Source organism: Durio zibethinus, chromosome 7 (assembly GCF_047325235.1).
Source record: "Durio zibethinus cultivar Kanyao isolate XHJ-2024 chromosome 7, ASM4732523v1, whole genome shotgun sequence".
NCBI classification, from domain to species: Eukaryota; Viridiplantae; Streptophyta; class Magnoliopsida; order Malvales; family Malvaceae; genus Durio; species Durio zibethinus.
In genome coordinates, this window is record NC_143168.1 from 28,849,891 (window position 1) to 28,872,340 (window position 22,450).

Consider the following 22,450-nt stretch of genomic DNA (forward strand, 5'->3'; position numbering starts at 1 on the left):
ACAAATGCGTCAAGTTGTTTATGAGCATTTAATTTGTATTAGATTTCTATCGGGATATGTTAATTGGTATTTTCATGGAGATTCTGTACCGTCAAAGTCTTCTACTACATTTTCTTCAACATCAAAGGCTCTCCACACCAACATGATCTTTTTATAGTAGATGACATTGAAGGCATGTAGCGAGATACTTTTAACATTCATAACCAAAATTTTTGTAATCTTTCTTATGAAAATGAAAGATTTAATCAGTCCAATATTGAAATGCATAAATTTGGTGAACCTGAGATAGGTATACGTGACCAACAACCTAGAGGAAAAGCATTAAAATTTTATAGGTTACTTTAAGAGATGAATGAAGAACTTTTTGAAGGATCGAAGCATTCAAGGTTGTCTTTCTGTGTTCGTCTTTTTCACTTGAAATGTTTATGTGGATGGACGAGAAACTCTCTGACTTTATTATTATAGTTTATGAAAAAAATATTTTTTTTTTGTAAAAATCTCTGAATCTTGTAAGAAATCAAAGAAGATGATCAATGATTTAGGTCTTGGATATGAGAAAATTCATAGTTGTCCCAATGATTGCATGTTGTATTGAAGGGATAGAAAAAATCAAGAATCTTATCATTTGTGTAGTATTTCTTGTTGGGTCGACCAAAATCTCAATGAAATGTTGAATGATGATGGTGATGAGGTATGTGTCAAAAAGAAGCTTGTTAAGATTTTACTCTATTTTTTATTAATACCAAGACTGCAACGACTCTACATGTCTTTCAAAACTATAGATTCAATGAGGTGGCATCATGAGAAACAGACGGATGATGGATCATTGAAGCATCTTGTAGATTCTTTAACATGGAAGTCATTTCATTTTAGGTTTTCAGACTTTGCATCTGATCCTCGAAATATTATGCTTGGACTGACATTTGATGGATTCAACTCGTTCCAAATGATGAGTACTTCTTATAGTACTTGACCAGTTGTATTGATTCATTACAATTTGTCACCATGGATTGCTATGAAGCAACAATCATTTATATTGTTTATGATAATTTTTGAAAAAAAAAAGATTTGGGTAATGATATAGACATCTATTTACAACCTCTTATTAAAGAGTTAAAGTAATTATGGGAATGAGATGAGACCTATTATGTATCAAATGCAGAGAACTTCAATATACGTGCTGCTTTATTATGGATTATCAATAATTTTTTTACTTATGCGAATTTATTTGGTTAGAGTACAAAAGGTCGTTATGCTTATCCATGTTGTGCTGCACAGACATATTCGATGTGATTATGTAATGGTAAAAAATCTATTATATGGGACATTGACTATGGTTAGATGATAATCGTCGATTTAGATTCTAAAAATATCTTTTTAGTGGAACTGAAGAATTGAAAAAATTACCTTTACCCATTAGTGGGGTCTACTATTTTATCAAAGTTAAAAGATATCAATTTCATATATGAAAAAATGACTTCATAAAAAAAAAGAGTGAGGGACATCTTTGAAGGTGTCTGGCATCATATTACGCAAGTTGGTGATAGTCATACAGAAGTCGATGATCTTGATGTTCAAAGTGATAAAAATGATGATGAAGTAGATGACCTCAATAAGTATAAGTTGTGAAAAAAAAGTATATTTTTTGAGTTATCTTATTGAAAATATAATTTATTACGTCATAACTTTGATTTGATGCACATAGAGAAAAATATTTATGAAAATTTTATCAAGACAATTCTCAATATGAATAGAAGATCCAAAGATGACTTAAAGAGTCGGCTTGACCTAGTTTATATGAGGATTCGCCCAGACCTCCATCCGATGTTGCTTTTTAATGGCAAATATCGATTGTCTGCTGCTTGTTTTGGGATTCTAAAGCCAAAAAAGATGTGTTTTGTAAGGTTTTGAAAAATGTCAAAGTTTCAGATGGCTATGCATTAAATATATCAAGATGTGTGAATATAAAGGCGTAAAAATTGTCATCATTGAAGTCACATGATTATCACATTTTGATGCAAAACTTACTTCTAATTACTTTACACTCATCAATGTCAAAACAAGTGACTTCTGTGGTAATTGAATTGAGTAACATTTAAATCTTTATGTCAAAAATATATGAATATTGAAGAGCTTGACAAAGTTCAAGATCGAGCCATGATTACTTTATGCTATTTAGAGAAAATCTTCCCTCAAAACTTCTTCACTATTATGATGCATTTGGTTATCCACCTTCCATATGAAGCAAAGGTCGATGGGTCGATTTATTATCGATGGATGTATCATATTGAAAGGTATTATTTGTTAATATATTGATTACGTATTTATTAATTATCAAGCCAATCTACTTAAAATAACATATGACTAATATTTTATGCTATAAGTTTTTTGGGAGGTTAAAGTCTTATTGTCACAACAAACGCTATCCAGAAGGTTCTATTGCTGAAAAATATTTAGTAGAAGAGTGTATGACATTTTGTTGTCGTTATTTAGAAAATATTGAAACGAGATTTAATAGACCTTCAAGAAATGTTAGAATGCAGCATACAGACTCGGCCTATAAGTATCTTTTTCAAAGTTTTGGACAACCCATAGGCAAAGCTGAATTGGTGGAGTTAGATGATAAATCTTGGACACAAGCACATCGATATGTTCTCTTTCATCATGACTCAATTGAATCATTTCACACGTAAATTGTTTAGCAAGCAAATTATACATTACAATAGGCATTATTTATTGTGTTTTTTTTTGTGTTAATACTTTATCATGATGCTTTATAGTGAGTATAAAAATAATTTGAGAGATCCTGCACATTATCAATGATCAAACCCTCGAGCGGTTGATAAGTTGTTCGTCAAAAACTTTCATAAATGGTTAGGAACAACTGTAAGTAATGCCACACTTCCTATTATTTTTTATCTACATAAAATGCTTATGGTAAAAATAACATTAATAACATATATATATTTATTTCACTTTTATAGGTTTGGTGTGGAAGGCTTGTTAGTGAAGAGGTGATGTGTCTTTCACATGGTCCGAATCGGATTGTGAAACGATACAAATGTTTCATCATCAATCGATTTAGATTTCACACAAAATTTCGTGAGAGATTTAGAAGTAAATAAAATTCAAGAGTTGTTGTGACTTCATCAACTACTAGCTATGCTAGTGCTAGGGACACAAATCTTTTAGAAGGAAATGTTGACTATTATGACATGATTAATGACATCATTAAGTTAGATTATTATCGCAAGTGAAAAGTTATCTTATTTTGGTATGATTGGGCAGATGTGAATAGTGAGAGAGGTTTTAAGAAAAATCAATACAAATTTACACTTGTTAATTTTTCTCGATTAATTCACACATGACAACACCTCATCGATGAACCTTATGTATTTTCATCTCAAGTTAAATAAGTATTTTACTCTGAAGATCCAAAAAAATTGTGTTAGTTTGTTGTTCTTCGAAACACACCTAGAAACTTATTTGATATGGGGTTAGATACCAAAGATGATGTTCAATATGGAACTGAATGTTATCCTTTTGCTGAACAAAACTTGGATGAGAATATCTCCAGTACCAATGCTCAATGGATCCGTGAAGATGTTACTGAAGACATTTACAAACCATGATTTCGTGCACCTATAAGTTGTAATTCGAGTGTTTAAGACATAATGTAGTAAATAATAATATGTAAATAATGTCACATTCGTTATTGTTTAATGATTGTCTTCTAAATCATACATTAAATTTTAATTTAATTAAATCGTTATGTTCTTTATATATCGTACGTTTTGATTTCTTAAATTGAAAATGTTTTTATATGTCTTCTGAACTAAATTTTTTTTTATATTCGCTTTTTATGACGTAAGTAAGCTACAATGTAGAGAAGTAGGTTGAAAGAAAAATATATCAGAGATATTAGTTTAGAACCGTCTGCGGCACCTGTAGATATTGGCTATGGACTGAATTCTTTTGAGGGAAATGAACGTACTGTCAGATCTAACTCCATCACTTCTAACCCTTCAACTGATATTGGATCAGGCAATACGGGAGGTTCAGATTTACATAGTATCCCATCAATTGATTATCCTTTAAATTCGAATGCGGGTATGATATACTCCAATTTTAGAATTCAAGTATAATCATTAAAGTATTACGATTTTACAAATATATTATATATTTATTGCAGTTGATAACAATGGTCAACAGAGGACCAAAGGCTGAACAACTTTGAAGGAATTGTTTGTACTACCTCCTAACAAGCGCATTGTAGTGTTTGCAAACTCTGATAGGCAACCAATTGGTGAAGAGGCTCAACTATTGACTGGATTTCTAGGCATGCTAGCCTGTAATGGAATGAAATTACCTATTCATTATGAAACATGGTATAATATTCCATAAGAAGTTAAAGTCGATGCGTTAAACTTTATTGAGGTATTAGTATAATTAATTAGATATATTCAAGTTTTTTTATTTTACATTTTATTTACTTATTCAAACTTTTCTTATTGTATTATTATAGTCAAGATTTATACTTGAAATACCAACTTCATATGTGCTTAAGTCCTTGAGAAAGAAATGGAAAGATTATAAGTATAGTTTGAAGAATAAGTATTTTGATCGAAATAGTACTGTAGAGGCGATGATGCAAAATTTACCCTGTAATGTGATTAGGTGATAATATGAACAACTTGTTAGATTTTGATTCTCAAGAAAAAGAGAGGTAGTAGTTTATAACTTTGTATAATATAATGAAATGATAAAAGTGCTTGATGGTTTAAGTTGGTAATATTTGTATTTCTATCATATAAGCAATTATTTTTTATGACAGAAAAGAGAACAGATTGGGATTGGTAGTAAAAAGCAACAAAAATATAGCCACACAAGTGGATCAAAAAGTTTTGTAAGAAAGCAAAAAGAAATCGTAAGTTTATGATAATTAACTTATTCCAATTAATGAACTTTTTTTGTCGTTGAAAGGTAAATATGAAAATCAACATTTATTGTTCTGTTTTAATAGATTTGATTGTTTCAATACATAATATTAAACTTATTGAAAGTTTTGAACTTAGTTACACAGATGATATGTATGAAAGGTCACTGTTTACGTATATTTAAGCCTTTGTTATCTGGTTGTTGTTATTGTTGATTTTTAATAATTTTGATACCTTCAATACTTGATATTAAGCTTATCTGATTGATTAAAATTGGTTTTATGGTGGATATGGGAGAAAAAGTTGTTAGTTATCTCTGTTTGAGAATATTTTTGCATATAAAAGGTAAATATACAAATAAATTTTGGATGCCTTTCAACATATTGAATGACTTCAATCATTCGTATTAAATCGAGAGAAAATAATTGAATATGATTTTCATAATCGATATGTGTGAAAGCCCAAAATGCATTTATTCTTTGCGTATATTTAAGATTATTGTGTTATTACATGACCAAAATATAAATAAAAAAGATTAAAGTTATTCAAAATTTTAATACTTGATTGACATGATTGATATGCATAAATAAGTTAAGGTTGATATGTATCCTATCAAATAACATATGTGTTTGTATATGAGAATGAGATGTGTGGTACAATTAGACGTGTGAAACTTTTTCGCATAACACATACAAAAAGGATGGATCTTATATGAATGTCAAAACATAAAAAAATTATGGTAATTTGTATCATTTATTTTAACATAAAGTAAATATTAACTATTTTTAACATATAATCAATTAGTCATTAAACTTGATTGTTGTATATGACAAATTCACAGGAGAAAACGAAAGAAAAAATTGTTGTTGAGATTGAAGTAGCATCTGAAGGTTCTTTCAACATGCAAGAAATAAAAAATCGGATATCCATAGAAGTTGCTGAAAAATAAAGGCATGGACGAGTCCGAGGCCTTGGATTGGGTCTAACACCATCTGCCTACTATGGACATAACTCTCCGTAATTTATACTTTCAACAAGTCAGTCTTCGCTAGACATTTCAATATTGAAAGGGGAGTTGCAAACTATGCAACAACATTTTCAAAAAATTGAAGAATAACGTACTAGAATGGAGCTAGAACGCGTAAAATTTCAGCAGTTGCATGATCGATTCGATCATCTTATGAATTTTGTACAACAATAATTTTCAAGAAATGATCTTGGTGCTCCATCAACTTAGGTATTATATTTAGTAAATGTTAAAATTTTTAAATAAAAAATAAGCATAAAATGAAGTGTTAAAAATTATATGGTATTATTCAGTAAGTTGTTGAGCATACTCGTGACCAAGGAGAAAAATTTTCTTCATCAATTAGGAGTCAACAAAATGTATGTAGTCATCCATTTCATACATTTTAATTTTTTTATTTGGTTAATGTATTTACAATATTTGAATGTTATTATATTAATAATTAAACTTTGTATTAATTAGATGTATATTTAAATGTGAATGAAGTTAATATTAATTTCAATTTTTGAATTTAAGCTATTTACTGCAAATAAAATTTATTATAAAAATTATAAAAAAATATTTTTGCATAATGGAGGCGTTTGCATTGGCCAATGCCGTTAAATGAATAATTTAATGGCGTTTGTAGCATAAAACGCTACTAGTAGTAGTGGCACTCTTTCTAGCAAACGCCGCTAGTTCGGTGGCATTTTTTATAAAAACACCACTAAAGCAACATCATTTTTCTCATAACAACGTCACTGAATTAGTGACGCCTAAAAGATACAAACGTCGTAAATATTGATGCGTTTTCAAATTCAAACGTCATGCAAAGTAGCAGCGTTTTCTGTTACAAACGTCGTCAATGGAATAACGTTTTTCTCATAAAAATGCCACTGAAATAGTGGCGTTTCTAAAATATAAATGCCGTTAAAATAGTGACGCTTCACATACAAATACCGTTAATATTGAAGTGTTTTTTCGAAAACACCGCTATTTACCACGATACGTGTATAGGTGACACTCTGTGTAACATTTTTTCACAAACGCCGTAACCTTATAGTGGCATTAATAAACGCCGCTAAACAGTTAAAAAAACGTTGCTAAAAACCAAAACCCTTGTAGTGGATAAATAGTGAAATAAATATGATGAGATTGAATCATTGAAATTAATAGAAAATATGAAATTAATTATTTTAATGATGAAATTAATATCAATATTTGTTAAATGTAAAAAAAATGAAATGAATTATAATACAAAAATTTATCAATAAAGATATTAAATTAAAAATTATATGTAATAAAAATTTTAAATTATTTAATATTTATAAAATTAATAATAATTAAAAATTAATAAAATTAATAATATATCAAGTAATATTTTTATTATGTTCAATAAACAAAATTATTTTATTATTTTTAAATAAAAAATTAAAAGAAAAATATAAAAAAGAAAAAAAATTATTTAGAAGGGATAGTTTTTTATTTACAATATTAGTTAAAAAACAAAAATGACCAAAAAGAAAAAAGACGGTAAGTCATAAGACTAAAAATATCTACGACTAAAAGACACCTACTGTGCTGCATGAATACCATTCGACGTTTTTTCACATCAATTGACTCCAAAATGAAGCTCTAGAAAAAAAAAATGGAGAAAAGGTTAGGGCTGACTAGAAGCCCTTAAGGCAAAAAAAAACAAGAAGAGATCCATTTCAAATCTAAATTCCGTTAAGTATTCAAATGATGAATGTATAATATTACTTACAGACCATGCAAATTGCAATATTTTCAGAAAAGATGGTAAAGACTCCCATTTTTCAGTATTCATGTAATTCAAATCTGTTTAATCACATCTTGGATCCATGGATGAATAGTTTCTTAAATGGCGAGAAAGAGGTTTTTTTTATTGTACATACAAAAGGTTGTTTTTGGTTGTATCGTCAAAGTGTTTGCACGTGTAAAAGGTGGAAGTACATCTAACTATTCTATATAAAAAGTATCTCGAATGAAAGCGTGACAGGTGTATTGATGATTTGTTTTTTGGGGACTTTCTTTGTTGTGGGGCACTATCTTCAAATTCTTTTTGGATAAAAACAAAATCCTGGCAAATAAAATCAAAAGACCCCATTCTCCATTAATTTTTCATGAATAACTCAAAAAATTAATTTTTCTTTTTAGGAATTGGCTTAAAGGTTAAGAGTGGAGTAAGAATGGCTGGCATATCCGGAAGCTTCTACAGCTTTCTACAGGTCCAACCGAGCCGCCACTTCACGGCAAATATGGTTGCTGACAACGAGCCCCGCGTCAGTGACATCGCACATCACAATCTCCTCCTCCCACAGTATCGGAAACTCCTAGAAGCAGGAGGAAAGTGTGATTTGATTAAAAAAAAAGAGGCCCTAGGTTTTATTTTAGGGGCGTAATATTGAATGCAACCCTAGATTGCTTTTGATTTTTGGTAAAGAGGTTTTTCCTTAATTAAAATCAGAGGGGGAAAAGGAGGAAGAAAGACGGGAAAGGAAGTGTTAAAGCGTGAGTGTAAAAAATAATATTTATTCTAGGGCTTAAGTTTGACCCTGGGATGCTATCGGGTCATGCCTAATCCATTTTCTTCACTGTCATGTTTACAATAGCTTCAAGTAAAGCTCTTACACTCACTCCTTAATGCAACTGTTTATCTTTGTTTTGTTTTATTCACTTCGCATTAGCTTCCAAGAATTTGCATTTCAATAGGCAATTGAGTTTAGAGTCTAATCTGAAATTCAAACTTGAAAATTTCTGTATTTGGTGTTTACAATTTTGGAATGGCTGGGGGTTAATGAACTTTCAGTGAGTATCAGTGTCCTGGCTTTGGCATTTGGTTCATATTTTGTGAGTATACATTCTACAAATTACATTAAAAGTTTGATCTTAGGTTTTTTCAGCAGTAGAAAGCCGTGATTTTTTGTTTGTTAGTTGTGAATTGTGAAGTTTGTGGAAAGAGTTATCTTATTGCTGGTTTTTATGCTGATTTCTAGCTTGTAGTCATGGCTTCGAGTGTCACAGCATCTTCACACGATCAGTCAAATTCTTGTAGGTGTCATAGGGTCGATTTTCTCAATTTTGTGGTAGATGTCATGGGATGCTGTTGTTTTGGAAGCATTTAATTCCTTATTGTTGGTAACGGTAATTGTATAATTTGTCTATATTATTTGTTGCAAACTTTGCATGTTGCTTCATTTTGATTTAAAATGGTGTAATGATACTATTTTTTGGTATTGGGTTGCAGGATGATATTCAGAATGGTTTTTTTGTTTTTTTGTTGCCAAATTGCTTTGTGTTCTTTGTTTAATTCGTTTGAATTCATTTAATTTGATTAATTCATTTGAGTTGGTCATTTGGATGTTATGAAATGTGAGAACAAAATAAATGAATTTAAAATTAGTTTGGTGGAATTAATCTTTGGTTTTTGAATTTGTGTTTTCTCAGATGAGATCAAGCTATGGTCGTTCTATATTTGAACCTCTTTGAACCAAATAAAATACTTCCTGAAGCTGGAAGCCAGATGCAGTTCAAGCAATTTCTATGCATGCTCATTGAAGCAGCCACGACATCAGACATTTCTTGGAGAAGGGAAGGGAAGAAGGTGCTGTCGCACACTGGAATGAAGATGAGATCACAAAAGGTTAGAATAAAATTCTGAAGCAACTCCACGTACATGTTTAAGAGACAATTTATTTTTTTGTTCAATATCAGATTATAGATACAATAGATAAAGCAAAAATTACAAGCTTTTGTAGGTCAAAAAACCTTCTTTGCATTTTTATTTTCCTTGAGGAATCCACTTCAAATCACCAATTTAAAGCTCAAAGAAATACTATATCCAGATCAGAAAGGAAAAAAATCAGGAAGGGAATAAAAAAAGATGAAAAGTATGAAAAGGTAAAAAATAAGAAAACAGAATAATATCATCCCTGATTTATTTTTGCTTTATATTTGCTTACCTCCATAACTCCAGACATCGTATAACTGCTTAATGTTGTCAAGACTATACACTATAGTATCAATTTATTTTTGCTTAAATCATGGGTAGCTGGTATTACCACTAGAAAACAAGCAAATACATATTAAAGAGGCAGATATAAGAAACTAAGGCCGCCGGCCACCATTTTCTCATTCTGGATTGTAAAACTGCAAAAGTACATAAAAAAAAAAAGGATAAGAACCCAAAGAACAAAAAGAAAAGTTTAACCAAAAAATCATCAGAAGGAAAAAAAATAGAATTTTCAGAAACATTTTTGTCTGACCAACATATACCTGTGCAATGCTGAGGACAAGTTTGGTTGTGATTAAGAACCCCTTTTGCTATGGTCGTTCTATATTCGAACCTCTTCTACCTTTCCATGAAGTAATTGACTGTAAGACAGGAAGTTTTTGGTGCTCTGCATCAAATTGCTGTGAGGGGCACATATGCTGACTATGCAATTCTTTCAGAAGACAAGCTTTCCTCAAAACCAACATCAGTTACTCGTGGTAACCATTCAATTTTTTTGTTATTCTTTAAGTGATGAACAAATTTATGTTTCTATTATTTTTTTCTCAAGAATAGATTTATGTGACTAACAGTTATTTGTTTTTCTTTTGTTTTGGTTTGTTCATGGTGGATGATGATACACTGTGTTCTATCTTATCTGTTTATTTAGTATCTCTGTTTTTAACCATTCTGACAAACATTTTTATCATTAGTTGGTCTAATTTGTGGTTCCCTGACTTTTCTTTTGACTATATTTAATTTCATAATTCCTGGATATTGTGTTTTTAGGCTTTAATTATGTAACGTCAATCTGAATTTTTTTTGGGTGTTGTAGGAAGCAAGTGACATTCCTTTGGCGGCATTGACTGCATGGCGTGCCTTAAAAAGTACTGCTAGGATAATTGAAGGGTACGTTTGTGTCTTTGGATTGTTGATTGTTTTCAACAAAGTTTTCATGTATTTCCTTAATTTTGACAAATTATAGTAAAATATTTTAGCTACATTATTAATAGTCTTTAACTAACCATAAGTCATATGTTCATAGAATTGTATGATCATATTTGAGGTATATAATTTTCATCATTATAGATCAGTAGGTTTAAAGGGCTTTACTAGATATGGCAATCTAAAAGTAATTCTCCCACAAACATTGTTTACCTGGACAATAATTCTAATCCATCCCATTTTCCTTATATATTGTGGATTCTCTATGTCTTTGGCTTTAACTTATTTTGTTTCATTTTGTTTATCTATTTATTTTTGTAAGGATGAATCTCTTTTTATGCATTGCAAATGAAAGTAACTACATATTGATATTGATAAAGTATGTCATCTCATTTCTCTGCCTCATCTTCAAATGTCATTTTGGTAGAGGCTACAACAATACAATCTTCCAACTGAAATTTACAATTAAATATTCTAGGAACTACTGCATTTTATCCCTCCATGATTGAATTCTTGTTCAACAGGCAAAGGCTGTTAGTAATAGGTGGTGGAGGAGCAGTATGTTTTGCTGCAATTCAGCTTGCGATAGCTGCGGGGTGCCATTTTACAACTACTTGTGGCAATCGAAGTATAAATTCAGTGATGGCAGCAGGTGTTGACCAGGCTATTGATTTCACTGCTGAGGTGGTGAACTAATAATTTGTTGAGTTATTAATTCGTTTATGGTAGCTGTTTGGAATGATATGCCCTATATTGATTACTAATTTGAGTTTAATGACATTTATTTATAGGACATCGAAGCAGGAATTAAAGGAAATGCAATGGGATTTTGTTTCATTGCATGCCATGCGGTGAAATTCGTTTGAGTTCTCTTCTTTTCTGAGTTGCATGTTATTTCTGTTTAGTCTAACGGTTGTGTTGTTAATATTGGGTTGTATAGATGATGGTTTGAATTGTTTTGTTTTATTTTTTGTAGGAGGTTTTGAAGAATATTTCTTGATTAGGTTGAAAGTGAGTGAAAAGCTTGGTTTTCTGTTTTTTTTTGGCTTTTGTCTGGATTATGTTTCTGATAGGATTGATTATGTTTTTGATAAGATTGTATGTTAATTTTGTTTATTTTGATGATTGTCGGTTATGTAAGAAATTTGTTATTTGATTTCTCTTCAGCTGTCTTTCGATTTGTATATATTGGTTTCCTTTTGCATGAATTCAAATTTAAATCTAGGCAACTATTGAATTTTCATGAAAATTAGTTCAAGAAAATTCGAAATAATCGCATAGAGTGGTAATTGGTAATTATTGACTTCTTTGAATTGCATAGAACAATTTGTAATTAAAATACTTTTGTAGTTAAAGTACTTTTGTAGCTCGAAACTGCTAGATGTTTGATGACTCTTTCTTTTTAACTGTTGTTATTTTCACTATTTTTTTTTAGCTTGAAAATGTCTAACTAATATTTTTTATTTAATTTTACAACTCATTTGCGTTACCAATAGTTGCTTCGAAAACTCTCTTTACTCTAACTTTTTTGTCTAATTCTTTTACAATTAAAAATGATTATTTAAAACTAATAATTTTACATTTCTAATTACTTTATGTTAACTACGTATAGCATAATAGTTGGGGACAAAATCTTGATTTCTTTTTCTCACGGCAGCTAACAAAACGGGGATACCGGTGAATAAGGATGAGAAAATGGGGTGGGGGCCGGGGGTTTATCAAGATGGCAATGACTGAAAGGAAGCAGAAAATGGTGGGCATTTGTTTTCTTTGTCAAAGGCAAGTACTTGTGCTTCTGCAAATGTAAAAGTCACGATTTCCCAGTGACTTTGTGCTTCGCCTTTCGTTAAAACTTATGTCTCTGGGAATTGATTTGACTTTTTGAAAGCCTATGCCTAGGCTTCCCCACTCTTGATAATTCAAACTTTGAGCGTGAATGATCGCGTAAGCGATTTAATTTCCCATTTGAGCAGTAGTTTCCTCATCCCCTCCATCCTTCAAAAGTGCTTCGTGTCTAGGACAGTTCGTTCTATCCCTGCTTTCCAAACGGAGCGTAAATTACCTCATATACTTATTGTTGGTATTATTTGAGTTACGGGATTGAATTATTGTAATTTATCTAAATATATGAAATAAATTATTGGGAATTGGGATAATTGCTCCTAATGAAGTGTGAAAAAACGAAAAAACCTACTACCATTTCGACATCCTAGTACTACTTATTAGTTTATATAAGAGAAATGTTATTAAATTGCGAGTCTTACTTGGGGAATTTTATCAAACCAACATATAACATGTAGGCTGTAGGTTGGAACAAAGCAATCCAATCGTCATGTCACACAAGTATCAAATTCACTTTGATAACGTATGACTGTCTGTATGTATGCATACACTTGTAAGCAAGCAACTAATCACAGAAGCAAAAAAGGTATGTTGGAAGAAAATCCCCTTTTTCTTTAGGCTCAGAGAGAAGCAAATTTCTTTTTACAGTCTTGTGCCAAGGATAAAACAGATGACATGAAGATGACATGAATGAGGAGAAGAGAGCACAAATAAAATAAGGGTTAATATTAAACTAAAATATGAAATTTAATTCAAATTACAGTCACAACTTAATAATAATTCGAAATTAGAAAAAACACAGAGGAAGTCCAGTCCTACCAGAAGCAAGAGGAGTTACGACTGTGGCGGTAATGGTTGTTCTTGAGACGGATATATCTACTTCCAAGGTAGAAGGCAAATCGGAGTCTGGAAAAGACCAACCTTCTCAGTTTACGGGCAGACCGTAGCCTAAACCACATGACCCTCTTAACCCTAACCAAGGATCTCTTGATTCTCTCCCCCAGAGACCTCTTCCTGCAGAACTGGTAGCTCCTCAGGAACAGCTGTCTCTTCTCCATCATCATGCAGTTGTGCTCCATATACCCATATGGGAAGGACTCGCTCCTGCAGATTGACGATACTGGATTTGCATCAACGTGATTAAGACTATGATTAGTACTTACTAGAGCCATTTAAACCAGAAGAAGGCCCGGTAGAGAGCAGAGAGAGAGAGACAGAGAGAGAGACTAGAGCCGTAGCAAGAAAAGGGCCAAAGAAAGGGCGCAGAGAAAAGCGTTTGATGCTATTATCTATATCATGTTAGGATAGACTGAATTTTAGATTAAGTAGGTATTAAGGGTAGAAATTTGCTTGCTTGGAATTTGGTTCGCTTGCGAACAGAGCGCCGCCGCCGGTGCCAACTGTCAATCTGTCATACAAAGGGCAAAGGACAAAATTTTGTTATTTTCCTATATTATATAGATATTAAAACGTGGGCTTGGATGTTGTAAAATTGCCGGTCACGTGCCTTCTGTTCTGTTTTACTGTTTACCCTTTTCTTTTCTAGAGTAGAATTACCGCTGCGAAAAAATCGAAAAAAATAAAATTTGATTCAAAATTATAATATTTGAATCGATTTAAATTGATTTTTTTTGAATTAAATTAAGATATTAAATATATTATATTAAATTTAAATTAAATTTTAAATCGAAATATGGAATAAAAAATTAAATTGAATTATATATTTTATTATTTTTTATATTTTTAAAATTTTTATAAAATAAAATAATATTTTCATATATAAATTTATTTAAATATATTATAAATTATATTAAACTAATATATAAAAATAAAAAATTTAAATTTAAAATCTAATAAATTGAATTGAATTGATTTTAAAACAATATCAATTTAAATTTAAATTAAAATTTAAAAATTTATAATATTATACGTTATTTCAAAAAATCGATCCGATCTCAATGATTATCCTTACAAAACATGCAATTTCGTCGTTCTCACCTTATGAGCACAATAACTTTTGTGACGATATAAACGCCTAACCAATATAAAGATGATTCAGAGCCGCCTTTCTCCTGGATGCGTGCGAACGAATTATTCTACCATGATAAAAACTTCGACTGAAAGTCAAAGTCTTGTGGTTTATTTCCCATAATAACATTCTAAATTCAAAGGCAATCTGCATCGAACTCGACGATGATTCATGAATTTTATTAAAACAAGGGTGTACTACAACTATCCACAATACATTCACGCAAGCAATTGACGTAAACCGTGCGTGGAAAACTGTCGAAAAGCCATATTTAGAAGTTTGATTACGAATTAGGTATTAGATAATAATGACAGGTGCAGCCAACTGCTGTATCAATACCATATTTTTCCTTGCAAGTTTAACCATTTATTCACGCATCATGCACTATGAAAGGCAATAATATCAATAACAAACACCTAAACTCGAGACCTCACAACACTTTTGTGCCCGGGGTAGCTTACTACGATTGAGCTAACTTGCACAGCAAGAGTAATCAGTACTAAAGAACTTATTCTGAGCTGTGTAACCAAAAAAAGAAGAAAAAGAAAATCCAAACTAATAATAACAAGCAAACTTTAACCATCCAGAAGAACAGTTATATACCAGGCGTGTTGAATAACATAAATGGTAAGAATAACAATAAACCAATGGTTTCTTCAATGCCTAATTGGCAAGGTAATTTCACAAGTGCAGAATGACCATCAGAGGCAACCTATCAGTCTTGACATTGCTAGATTACAACTGCATTTTATTAGATTGCTTATTCAGCTATGCAACCTAACCAAGGCAATAGGGGCACTTTCACTGGGAGGTGTAAGAGCAGCATCAGCAATTTAGCAGTTACGAATCAAAATAAAGGCAGAAGCATTGTAGAATAGGATTTACAGAAAAAGCATCCATCTTTTGAGTCGTAATAAACATGCAACTCACCCAAAATTGCCATGCTGCAGAACATCCAATTTCCCTTCCCATTTCCCCCTTCACTCTCAATTTCAAAGGAAAGGCAACTACAATGTGGGAGAAAGTAATCAATAACATTACTCTAATATGGCGTGATATCAAATGGTAAAATCATTTGAATAACATGCAAAAAGAGCACCGAGCTTGGCAAAAGTCAAGTGAACAAAAGTTGAAACCAAATTTCATGACCGCAATTCAGATCCCTCAACTATGAACTAAGTAATTTGTATCTACAGAGCAGATAGCAACAAACTCAGACAACCATTGGCAGACGGTCCACTGGGCCACTAAGTTCCAGTATTAAAGCTATGAACAGCGACTACAATTTACAGTGGTTGAAATCAATACAGGCAAAAGGGAGAAAATACTGGGAGCTGAGGACTACAGCAAACACTACAGCAGATTGAAACCAATCACCGGAACACATACAATTTAACATAGGAGGCTGTCCCAAAGTCAGAAATAATGTCATGTCAGACACTCTAACCTTTTTTGCTCTCTCCTCCCCCTCCACTCATTCTCGCCCCACTCCTGAAGGATGCACCCTTCTCACCTGTCTTAAGGATTTTACTACACATTGTCACCTAGGCTCAGTTTCTTTAGCAGCAGGAACTTTTGGAGGGTAATTAGACAGATCCATGTCGATAAGTGACATATCATACGGCACTGAATAAGAATTTGCGGGTTCCACAAGCAGTGATGATTTTATCATGTCACCACGTGCAGAATCTGGTACAGAGCCAGGGTTTTGGGGAGTGCTTGTACCAGACGATGAGAGACTGGATAGCTGAATGTCATCCAGTTTGTTTCCAAGCATGAGTTTGTTTCTTCTCACGGCATCCATCTCTGGCCCAGTTGGCACAAAAGTCCTTGACCGGTACTTTCTTGTTCCCTCATCACCATCATTATGGTTATACAATACATAATCATGATATGTTGGTGCGAACTGTGAAACCCATAAACAAATATAAACACCGTAAGCAACAGTAATCAAAGAAAGAATAATCCAATAGAGGAACCTTTGGGAAATGGCAACAAGAAGAAGGCTCACCTGGTGAACAGTATCATGATAGAAGTCATTCAACTCCAAGGCATGAGTGAGGCTTCCTGTAAAGCCACGAGACCCACCAATATTCGCACCAGCATACTCTTTATATGGAAATGCATAAAGATGACCCACTGCAGCTATAAGCATCTCAACACATACAATAAAGTTTTGAAATTGAGCTGCTTCTTCAGCATCCTTTATGAATCCAGACCTTGCAGCGAGAAAAACCAGAACACCCTGCAAACAAAAAAAAAAAGGAAATTTTAAGTTTCTTTTACATGCATGGCCAACATATGCAACTAGATGTGGTTTTGGACATGGTTCGATGCTGTCACAGCATAAGATGTTATGTATAACCATCTTTACAGGCATGCCTTTTACCAGGTTTTAGACATGGTATGATGCCATCACAGCACAAGAGGTGATTCTCTAAAAAGAATGTTTAAGCTGCCTGTAAAGAGACAGAATGCAACAGTTCCAGAACTTAAATTGCTAAGTCTTATGATTTTACATCAGTGTTAAAAAGGGAAAGCAAAATATAGAAAATCAGTCTCCTCTCACCCTTCCACCTTCAAAAAGAAACATAAAGATGATGATGTGCACAGCAGACAGATTAGAAAAGATTGCATTCCAGTAACTGGAAGTTGACCATCCCCAGGGTTGCTATAATGATGCTTACAAGATTTCTTATTATTTCACCAAAAAGAAACATAGGGATGATGCAATGGAAAGAAGAAAAGAAAAAGGAAAGATATAAAAGTATCTAAAAGCCAATGCAAACAAGGGATTTTTCTTATTTTTCTGTTTGCATGCATAAGCATGTGAGGAAGTAACCGCAATACAGGATTTTACCTGCCAATAGGTTAAGAAAACGACAGATTTTAGTATGATGAACTTAGGAACTGGATTGAATGGCTGAAGAAGATCTTTGCATGCCATGTAAAACAATACCAAAGCATATAGAGCCATTGTGTATGAGATTGTATAGATGATAGTAAGATATAGATATGCCTGTCTTGGACTAAAATTCCCATCTTTATATTTTCCTTTCGCATATAATATGAGTGTAACAGCAACTAAAATGGGCTTAAGAATGACAAATTGCAGACAGCCTTGCTTGCATCTCCGTATAAAACGCCTGCATTGCAATTTCAGGTGCAAACAATCAAATGTAAGCTGAGTTCATAGGCGTAAATTACAAGGAACCCCAAAAATTAACAAGTTTTCAAACAATTATATATAACGAGGGATCAGGTGACATTGGTATAACAATTAGTAATTGTTATTTTATGAAACCAACAATTGGATTTAACAACCTACCTATATCCAGCATGCAATTAAAGTTTCAAGTCAATCCAATATCCATATCACATGATAGAGAATATTGTATTTTTCAATATTTATAATGGTTGAAATTTATTCATATCAAGCAAAAAAATAGACATTTGCAATTAACTTGAAATTTCAGCATGCATGATCTAGATGAATAGAATGAAATCCAAGAATTGGATTAACAAAATTTAACTCATATAAAACAATTTGAAGGGGTGTAAGACTTAATTAGTTCTGCATTGGTATAAGCAGATCCCTCCTCCTCCTCCTCCTCCTCCTCTCTCTCTCTCTCTCTCTCTCTCTCTCTCTCTCTCTCTCTCCCCACACATGCACACAAACACTTAATAGCCCAAAAAAACATCTTTGTGATAGCCAAAGTTTGAAGGGAGGTGTAAAAGTTAATTGCAACCGCAGTCAGACCACATTTCAATTTATCCTCCAATGTGATAATATTGACAAGTTTTTTGCTTAAGAACAATCCTATTATTTCTCTCCTCAAGGGAAACTCCCTTTCCACTTTTAACTAACACAACAATTCCACTTTTAACCATACCCATTACCCAAGCCAAGCTGTTTAAACCATTTTATAAGCACATATTCTCATATGAAAAGGAGGTGAACCCCCCCCACCTCAAAAAAAAAAAAAAAAAAAAAAACTGCTCATATCAAACTACTAGGGTAAAGATCTGAGGTAAGATGAGGCAGACATTGTCGGAATTCTGAGGGTAGAAACTCTTACTATACTAAGAATTAGGAAGTGGAATGTAGGTTTGTTAAAATCACTCACCTATTATACTATCCAAAAATAGCCAAAACATACCCGCTATTTATGTTGGCAAAATATAAGGAAGCCTTAGCCAAATTTGGCTATTTCTAGATATATATTGAGCTTGGCAAACAAGCTAATTACATAATTCAACCACATCAGAGTATAGAATGTAGGTTTTATAAAACCACACTCTAAACATAAGTAAATTATTCACAGAATAATGCATGAGTGAAATAGAAAAGCATGCTCAAAACCCAGGAAATGAATGTTTGGTACTTTGCAGATGTAAACCATTAACGGTTATCCAATGTCAATTCCAAAATCTAAACTAATAATGAAAGCAGAGATACTCTTGACACCAAGAAAAGCCTATAGGCCCTATACTCCTAAATATGTGGACAATCATAACAATATGATATGCAAAACAGCAGGTTCCATTCAAAACTCACCCATCAAGTGGCATGGGAGGGAAGCAGCATGTCATCAGACACAAAGATGGCTTTAAAACTCGACCACTCAAACTGAGCACAACTGCTCCTGGACCTCCAACCCATGCCAAGCAGAGAGACAGAAAATTATAGATGACCCAAGCTTCATAACTGAAACAGTTATAGAGGAAATGGTGTTACAGCACAACAGTTTTGCCCAATGAAAAGTATTAAAAAAGTACAGCAAAACATGGTTAGTGAACCACTAAGATTGAATAAAAGATGTGAACATAATGTGACATCTATTCATCTATCAACAAATACATAGCATAAACTTTGGAATGGTATGATGGATTAGAAGAACAGGGAATTCGGAAATGAAGTGAAAAGGAGAAACTGATGAAGGAATTCAAACACAGGCAGACATACTTACACTTCCCGGATGGAATTGAAATATATCGAACCCAGTGGTAGAACAAGGGACAAGAAAGACATCAACGCATAAACCTGTCAACGAGAAGAAAATTATATACATTGTAACAAAGAAGAAAAAAAAGATTTAGGCACACAGAAAATGAATCCATTAGAAGAACAAAAAGCCGTACAATAAATTAGAAAGTAGAGAAGAAACAACTGACCGGAACCATAAAGATGATGCGGACGATGTATCTCTGAAAAATAGGTTCGGTGTAATTCAAAAGGTGCCTGTAGATGTGAAGAATCGCCAAAGCAATGGCTCCAGCAGTACATATAAAGGCCACGATGTTGAGGTAAATAGACACCAAATCACCCATTTGTCACACGAATTTTGTATCCTTTTATTCTCTTTCCTTCCGTAAGGTGGCTAGCGGTACATGGGAAGATTGTCCACAACCAATAGGAAGGAAACCCTAAACCAACCCCCGACCGCCGCAGTCAAAAACAGAAAAAAGTAGGATTGATTTGGTTATGCTAATTCCACAACTGCATTGCCGAAGTTAGGAAGAATTTGAAAAGAAAGAATCAGTAGCTATATGAAGATGAGAAGTAATTGGAGGCTTGGGAAGGAGCAAAACCTAAGTCCGGGGACACGTTGGATTGCAGTTAGAGTTTGTTTACAGAAGATAAATGGATGGGTAAGCGATAACCGTAGAAAGCAATAACCAACCGAGATCAATAGCGAACAATTCCAAGTAGAAATCAATAACCAACTAAAAGAAATTACCTTTAAATTGATTGGAAAATAGAGAACGATCAAACAAAGGCGGACAATATCCGGGAAGGTAATCAGTAACGAAAAGAGAAGGCAGATCTGGCAGCGGTTGCCGACTTTTTGTGTGTGCCTAGAAGCTGGAAAGAAAATATTCTTCAACAATATTTAGAACTATGCATGCTCCCCACTGGCAACCCATAATGGCGGCTCTCCAACTTTTCCTGTGAAAAAAAATACGCACCGTCGATTTTCCTATTTTCTTTTTTTATTAAGCAAATAAAAGTGAAAACGCAAAACCTACCTACAACAGCACAGCATAATTGCTCTTATTAATTTTTTTTTCCTACAAAGAATATTATTTGCATTTCGCATTTTTAAATTTACTGTTTTTGGGGAGAGGGCCGAGAGGCGGGACTGCGAGAGCCCAAGAGGGTGCTTTTTGCACATTTTACAGAGGTGAGGAATGCAAAAAGTGCGCTTAGAACAAGAACAAAAAATTGTTTAAAAAAAGAACATAAAAAGGCAAAAAGAATTTTTAAATACTATATTTTCTCTTTTCTTAAATTATTTGAATGTTATTAAGTTTTATAAAATTAAAAAAATTAATTTTAATGTATTTAATATTAAAATTTAAAATTTTATAATTCTTAATGCCAAAAAATAAAAAAATAATTTTAAAATATAAAAATAATAGTTTAAATGTAAAAAAAACACATAATTTTAAAACATTTAAAAAAAAAAGAAGAGAATATTTTAAAACCCTAAACTTTCGTCTGGTAACCTCATAACACTAAAGCTTTGCCTGGTAAAAAAGATGAAAAATGATAATGATGAAAAATTTATTAATCAAATGATTAAAATTAATAATTATTTTTTATTTTATAGTTTAATTATTAGATTAATAAATTTTTTATCTTTATTTTTTTATTTTTTTTATCAAACAAAGCCTAAGTCAAAAAGAGTTAAAGCTTCATTGAGTTTGAAAATTTTAAATTTATATTTATTTAAATTTTAATTTGCTTTAATTTATTACCAAATCATCGATTATATTTTTTTAATGAAATTTGTTTTTTTTTTCCTTTTGTTGGATCCCAAATCACATTAAATTTATAGTGGTTAATGTTTAAGGTTTTAGATTTTTTTAACTCCTCACATTAGATTTAACTTTGAGCCATGTTGTTAACGAAGGGGAATATATAATGAATTGAGATTGTTAGAGTTTGTCCCAAAATTAGAATGAAGAAAAGGCTAGTGAAATAGGCAATTCATTCACTTTAAATTCATAGCTTGTATAATGAATTATATCAACATCTTTATTTGTGATAGGAATACTTTTTTCCGACGCCATCAATTGATGAATGTTTTACGTAAAAATGAATTGTTCATTGATTGATATAACTAATTAGAGAAGAGAATTCAATTTGAATTAAGTAAATTTTTACTCGATTTAATTTGATTTAATTTTTAAAAATTGATTTTATTTTTAAATTAAGTATCGGATTAAAAAAAATTAAATAATAGTAAAAAAAATTAAAATCGAATTTTAGATAAATTCTATTTGATCCAATCTTATATTTATAAAATTATTATTTATTTATTTATTTATTTTTATATTTATATATTCATTAAATTTTATATTTATATTAAAAGTAATATTTTATATTAAAAAATAATATTTTATTAATTTTAAATTAAATTAAATTAAAAATAATTTTATATAATATTAAATTAATTCGAATTCAAATATAAAAAAAATTATGAATAAAGTCGAATTCAAAATTTATAGGTATAAAATTCGATCAGGTACCATTGCCGTTCCTGTAACTAAATATAAAGACACTATTAGAAAAATCGCTCTACTCTCAAAAAATAAAATAAAGTAAAAAATGATCAAACAACTCCAAAAATATAAATAATTAACAGTTATTTAATACCATAAAATAATTAAAA

The 22,450-nt window shown here is 31.8% G+C and overlaps 3 protein-coding genes and 1 pseudogene across 14 annotated transcripts; 2 read left to right on the forward strand and 2 right to left on the reverse strand.

The window, feature by feature from the left end:
- The first annotated feature begins 2,051 nt into the window (after positions 1-2,051).
- On the forward strand, positions 2,052-2,693 carry LOC149518308 (uncharacterized; annotated as a pseudogene).
- Positions 2,694-8,064: 5,371 nt separating this feature from the next.
- LOC111277143 (uncharacterized) lies at positions 8,065-12,108 on the forward strand. Of its 2 annotated transcripts, none has more exons than XM_089764316.1 (5): positions 8,065-8,582; positions 9,412-9,607; positions 10,791-10,864; positions 11,425-11,584; positions 11,692-12,108. In XM_089764316.1, exons 2-5 carry the CDS (start codon positions 9,425-9,427, stop codon positions 11,764-11,766), a joined length of 492 nt encoding a protein of 163 aa, XP_089620442.1. In that variant the 5' UTR covers positions 8,065-8,582; positions 9,412-9,424; the 3' UTR covers positions 11,767-12,108. The 2 variants fall into 2 exon arrangements, with proteins under 2 accessions (XP_089620442.1, XP_089620443.1); XM_089764317.1 differs by lacking the exon at positions 8,065-8,582 and adding an exon at positions 10,350-10,455 and having other exon boundaries at positions 9,469-9,607.
- LOC111277142 (uncharacterized) lies at positions 9,849-14,161 on the reverse strand. Of its 2 annotated transcripts, XR_002688678.2 has the most exons (3): positions 13,562-14,155; positions 10,240-10,338; positions 9,849-10,113 (listed from the first exon to the last, which is right to left on the reverse strand). XR_002688678.2 is itself a non-coding variant. In XM_022863365.2 (2 exons), the coding sequence occupies exons 1-2, from the start codon at positions 13,912-13,914 to the stop codon at positions 12,854-12,856; spliced, it is 435 nt and encodes a 144-aa protein (XP_022719100.2). In that variant the 5' UTR covers positions 13,915-14,161; the 3' UTR covers positions 12,510-12,853. The 2 variants fall into 2 exon arrangements, 1 of the variants encoding a protein (XP_022719100.2); XM_022863365.2 differs by lacking the exons at positions 9,849-10,113; positions 10,240-10,338 and adding an exon at positions 12,510-12,935 and having other exon boundaries at positions 13,562-14,161.
- A 1,658-nt stretch (positions 14,162-15,819) lies between these two features.
- LOC111277144 (organic solute transporter ostalpha protein (DUF300)) lies at positions 15,820-20,983 on the reverse strand. 10 transcript variants are annotated; one of them, XM_089764314.1, is made up of 8 exons: positions 20,802-20,983; positions 20,513-20,721; positions 19,947-20,271; positions 19,742-19,815; positions 19,330-19,479; positions 17,791-17,917; positions 16,783-17,016; positions 15,820-16,677 (listed from the first exon to the last, which is right to left on the reverse strand). In XM_089764314.1, exons 3-8 carry the CDS (start codon positions 20,100-20,102, stop codon positions 16,312-16,314), a joined length of 1,107 nt encoding a protein of 368 aa, XP_089620440.1. In that variant the 5' UTR covers positions 20,103-20,271; positions 20,513-20,721; positions 20,802-20,983; the 3' UTR covers positions 15,820-16,311. The 10 variants fall into 10 exon arrangements, with proteins under 10 accessions (XP_089620440.1, XP_022719106.1, XP_022719105.1 ...); XM_022863371.2 differs by having other exon boundaries at positions 17,632-17,917; positions 20,802-20,971; XM_022863370.2 differs by having other exon boundaries at positions 17,632-17,917; positions 19,947-20,721; positions 20,802-20,971.
- Positions 20,984-22,450: the final 1,467 nt, after the last annotated feature.

Bases quoted from the DNA above. Each gene is read 5' to 3' on its own strand.
- LOC111277143 (XM_089764316.1), top strand. From the start codon at position 9,425: ATGGTCGTTCTATATTTGAACCTCTTTGAACCAAATAAAATACTTCCT. The intron at 9,608-10,790 runs GTTAGAATAAAA...TGGGTGTTGTAG, and splicing joins TGAAGATGAGATCACAAAAG to GAAGCAAGTGACATTCCTTT. The intron at 10,865-11,424 runs GTACGTTTGTGT...CTTGTTCAACAG, and splicing joins ACTGCTAGGATAATTGAAGG to GCAAAGGCTGTTAGTAATAG.
- LOC111277142 (XM_022863365.2), bottom strand. From the start codon at position 13,914: ATGGCTCTAGTAAGTACTAATCATAGTCTTAATCACGTTGATGCAAAT. The intron at 12,936-13,561 runs GTAGGACTGGAC...TTTGGAAAGCAG, and splicing joins CGTAACTCCTCTTGCTTCTG to GGATAGAACGAACTGTCCTA.
- LOC111277144 (XM_022863371.2), bottom strand. From the start codon at position 20,102: ATGGGTGATTTGGTGTCTATTTACCTCAACATCGTGGCCTTTATATGT. The intron at 19,816-19,946 runs GTCAGTTGTTTC...TCTCGTTGACAG, and splicing joins GCATCATCTTTATGGTTCCG to GTTTATGCGTTGATGTCTTT. The intron at 17,017-17,631 runs GTAAAATCCTGT...TTTTGTTTGCAG, and splicing joins TTTTCTTAACCTATTGGCAG to GGTGTTCTGGTTTTTCTCGC.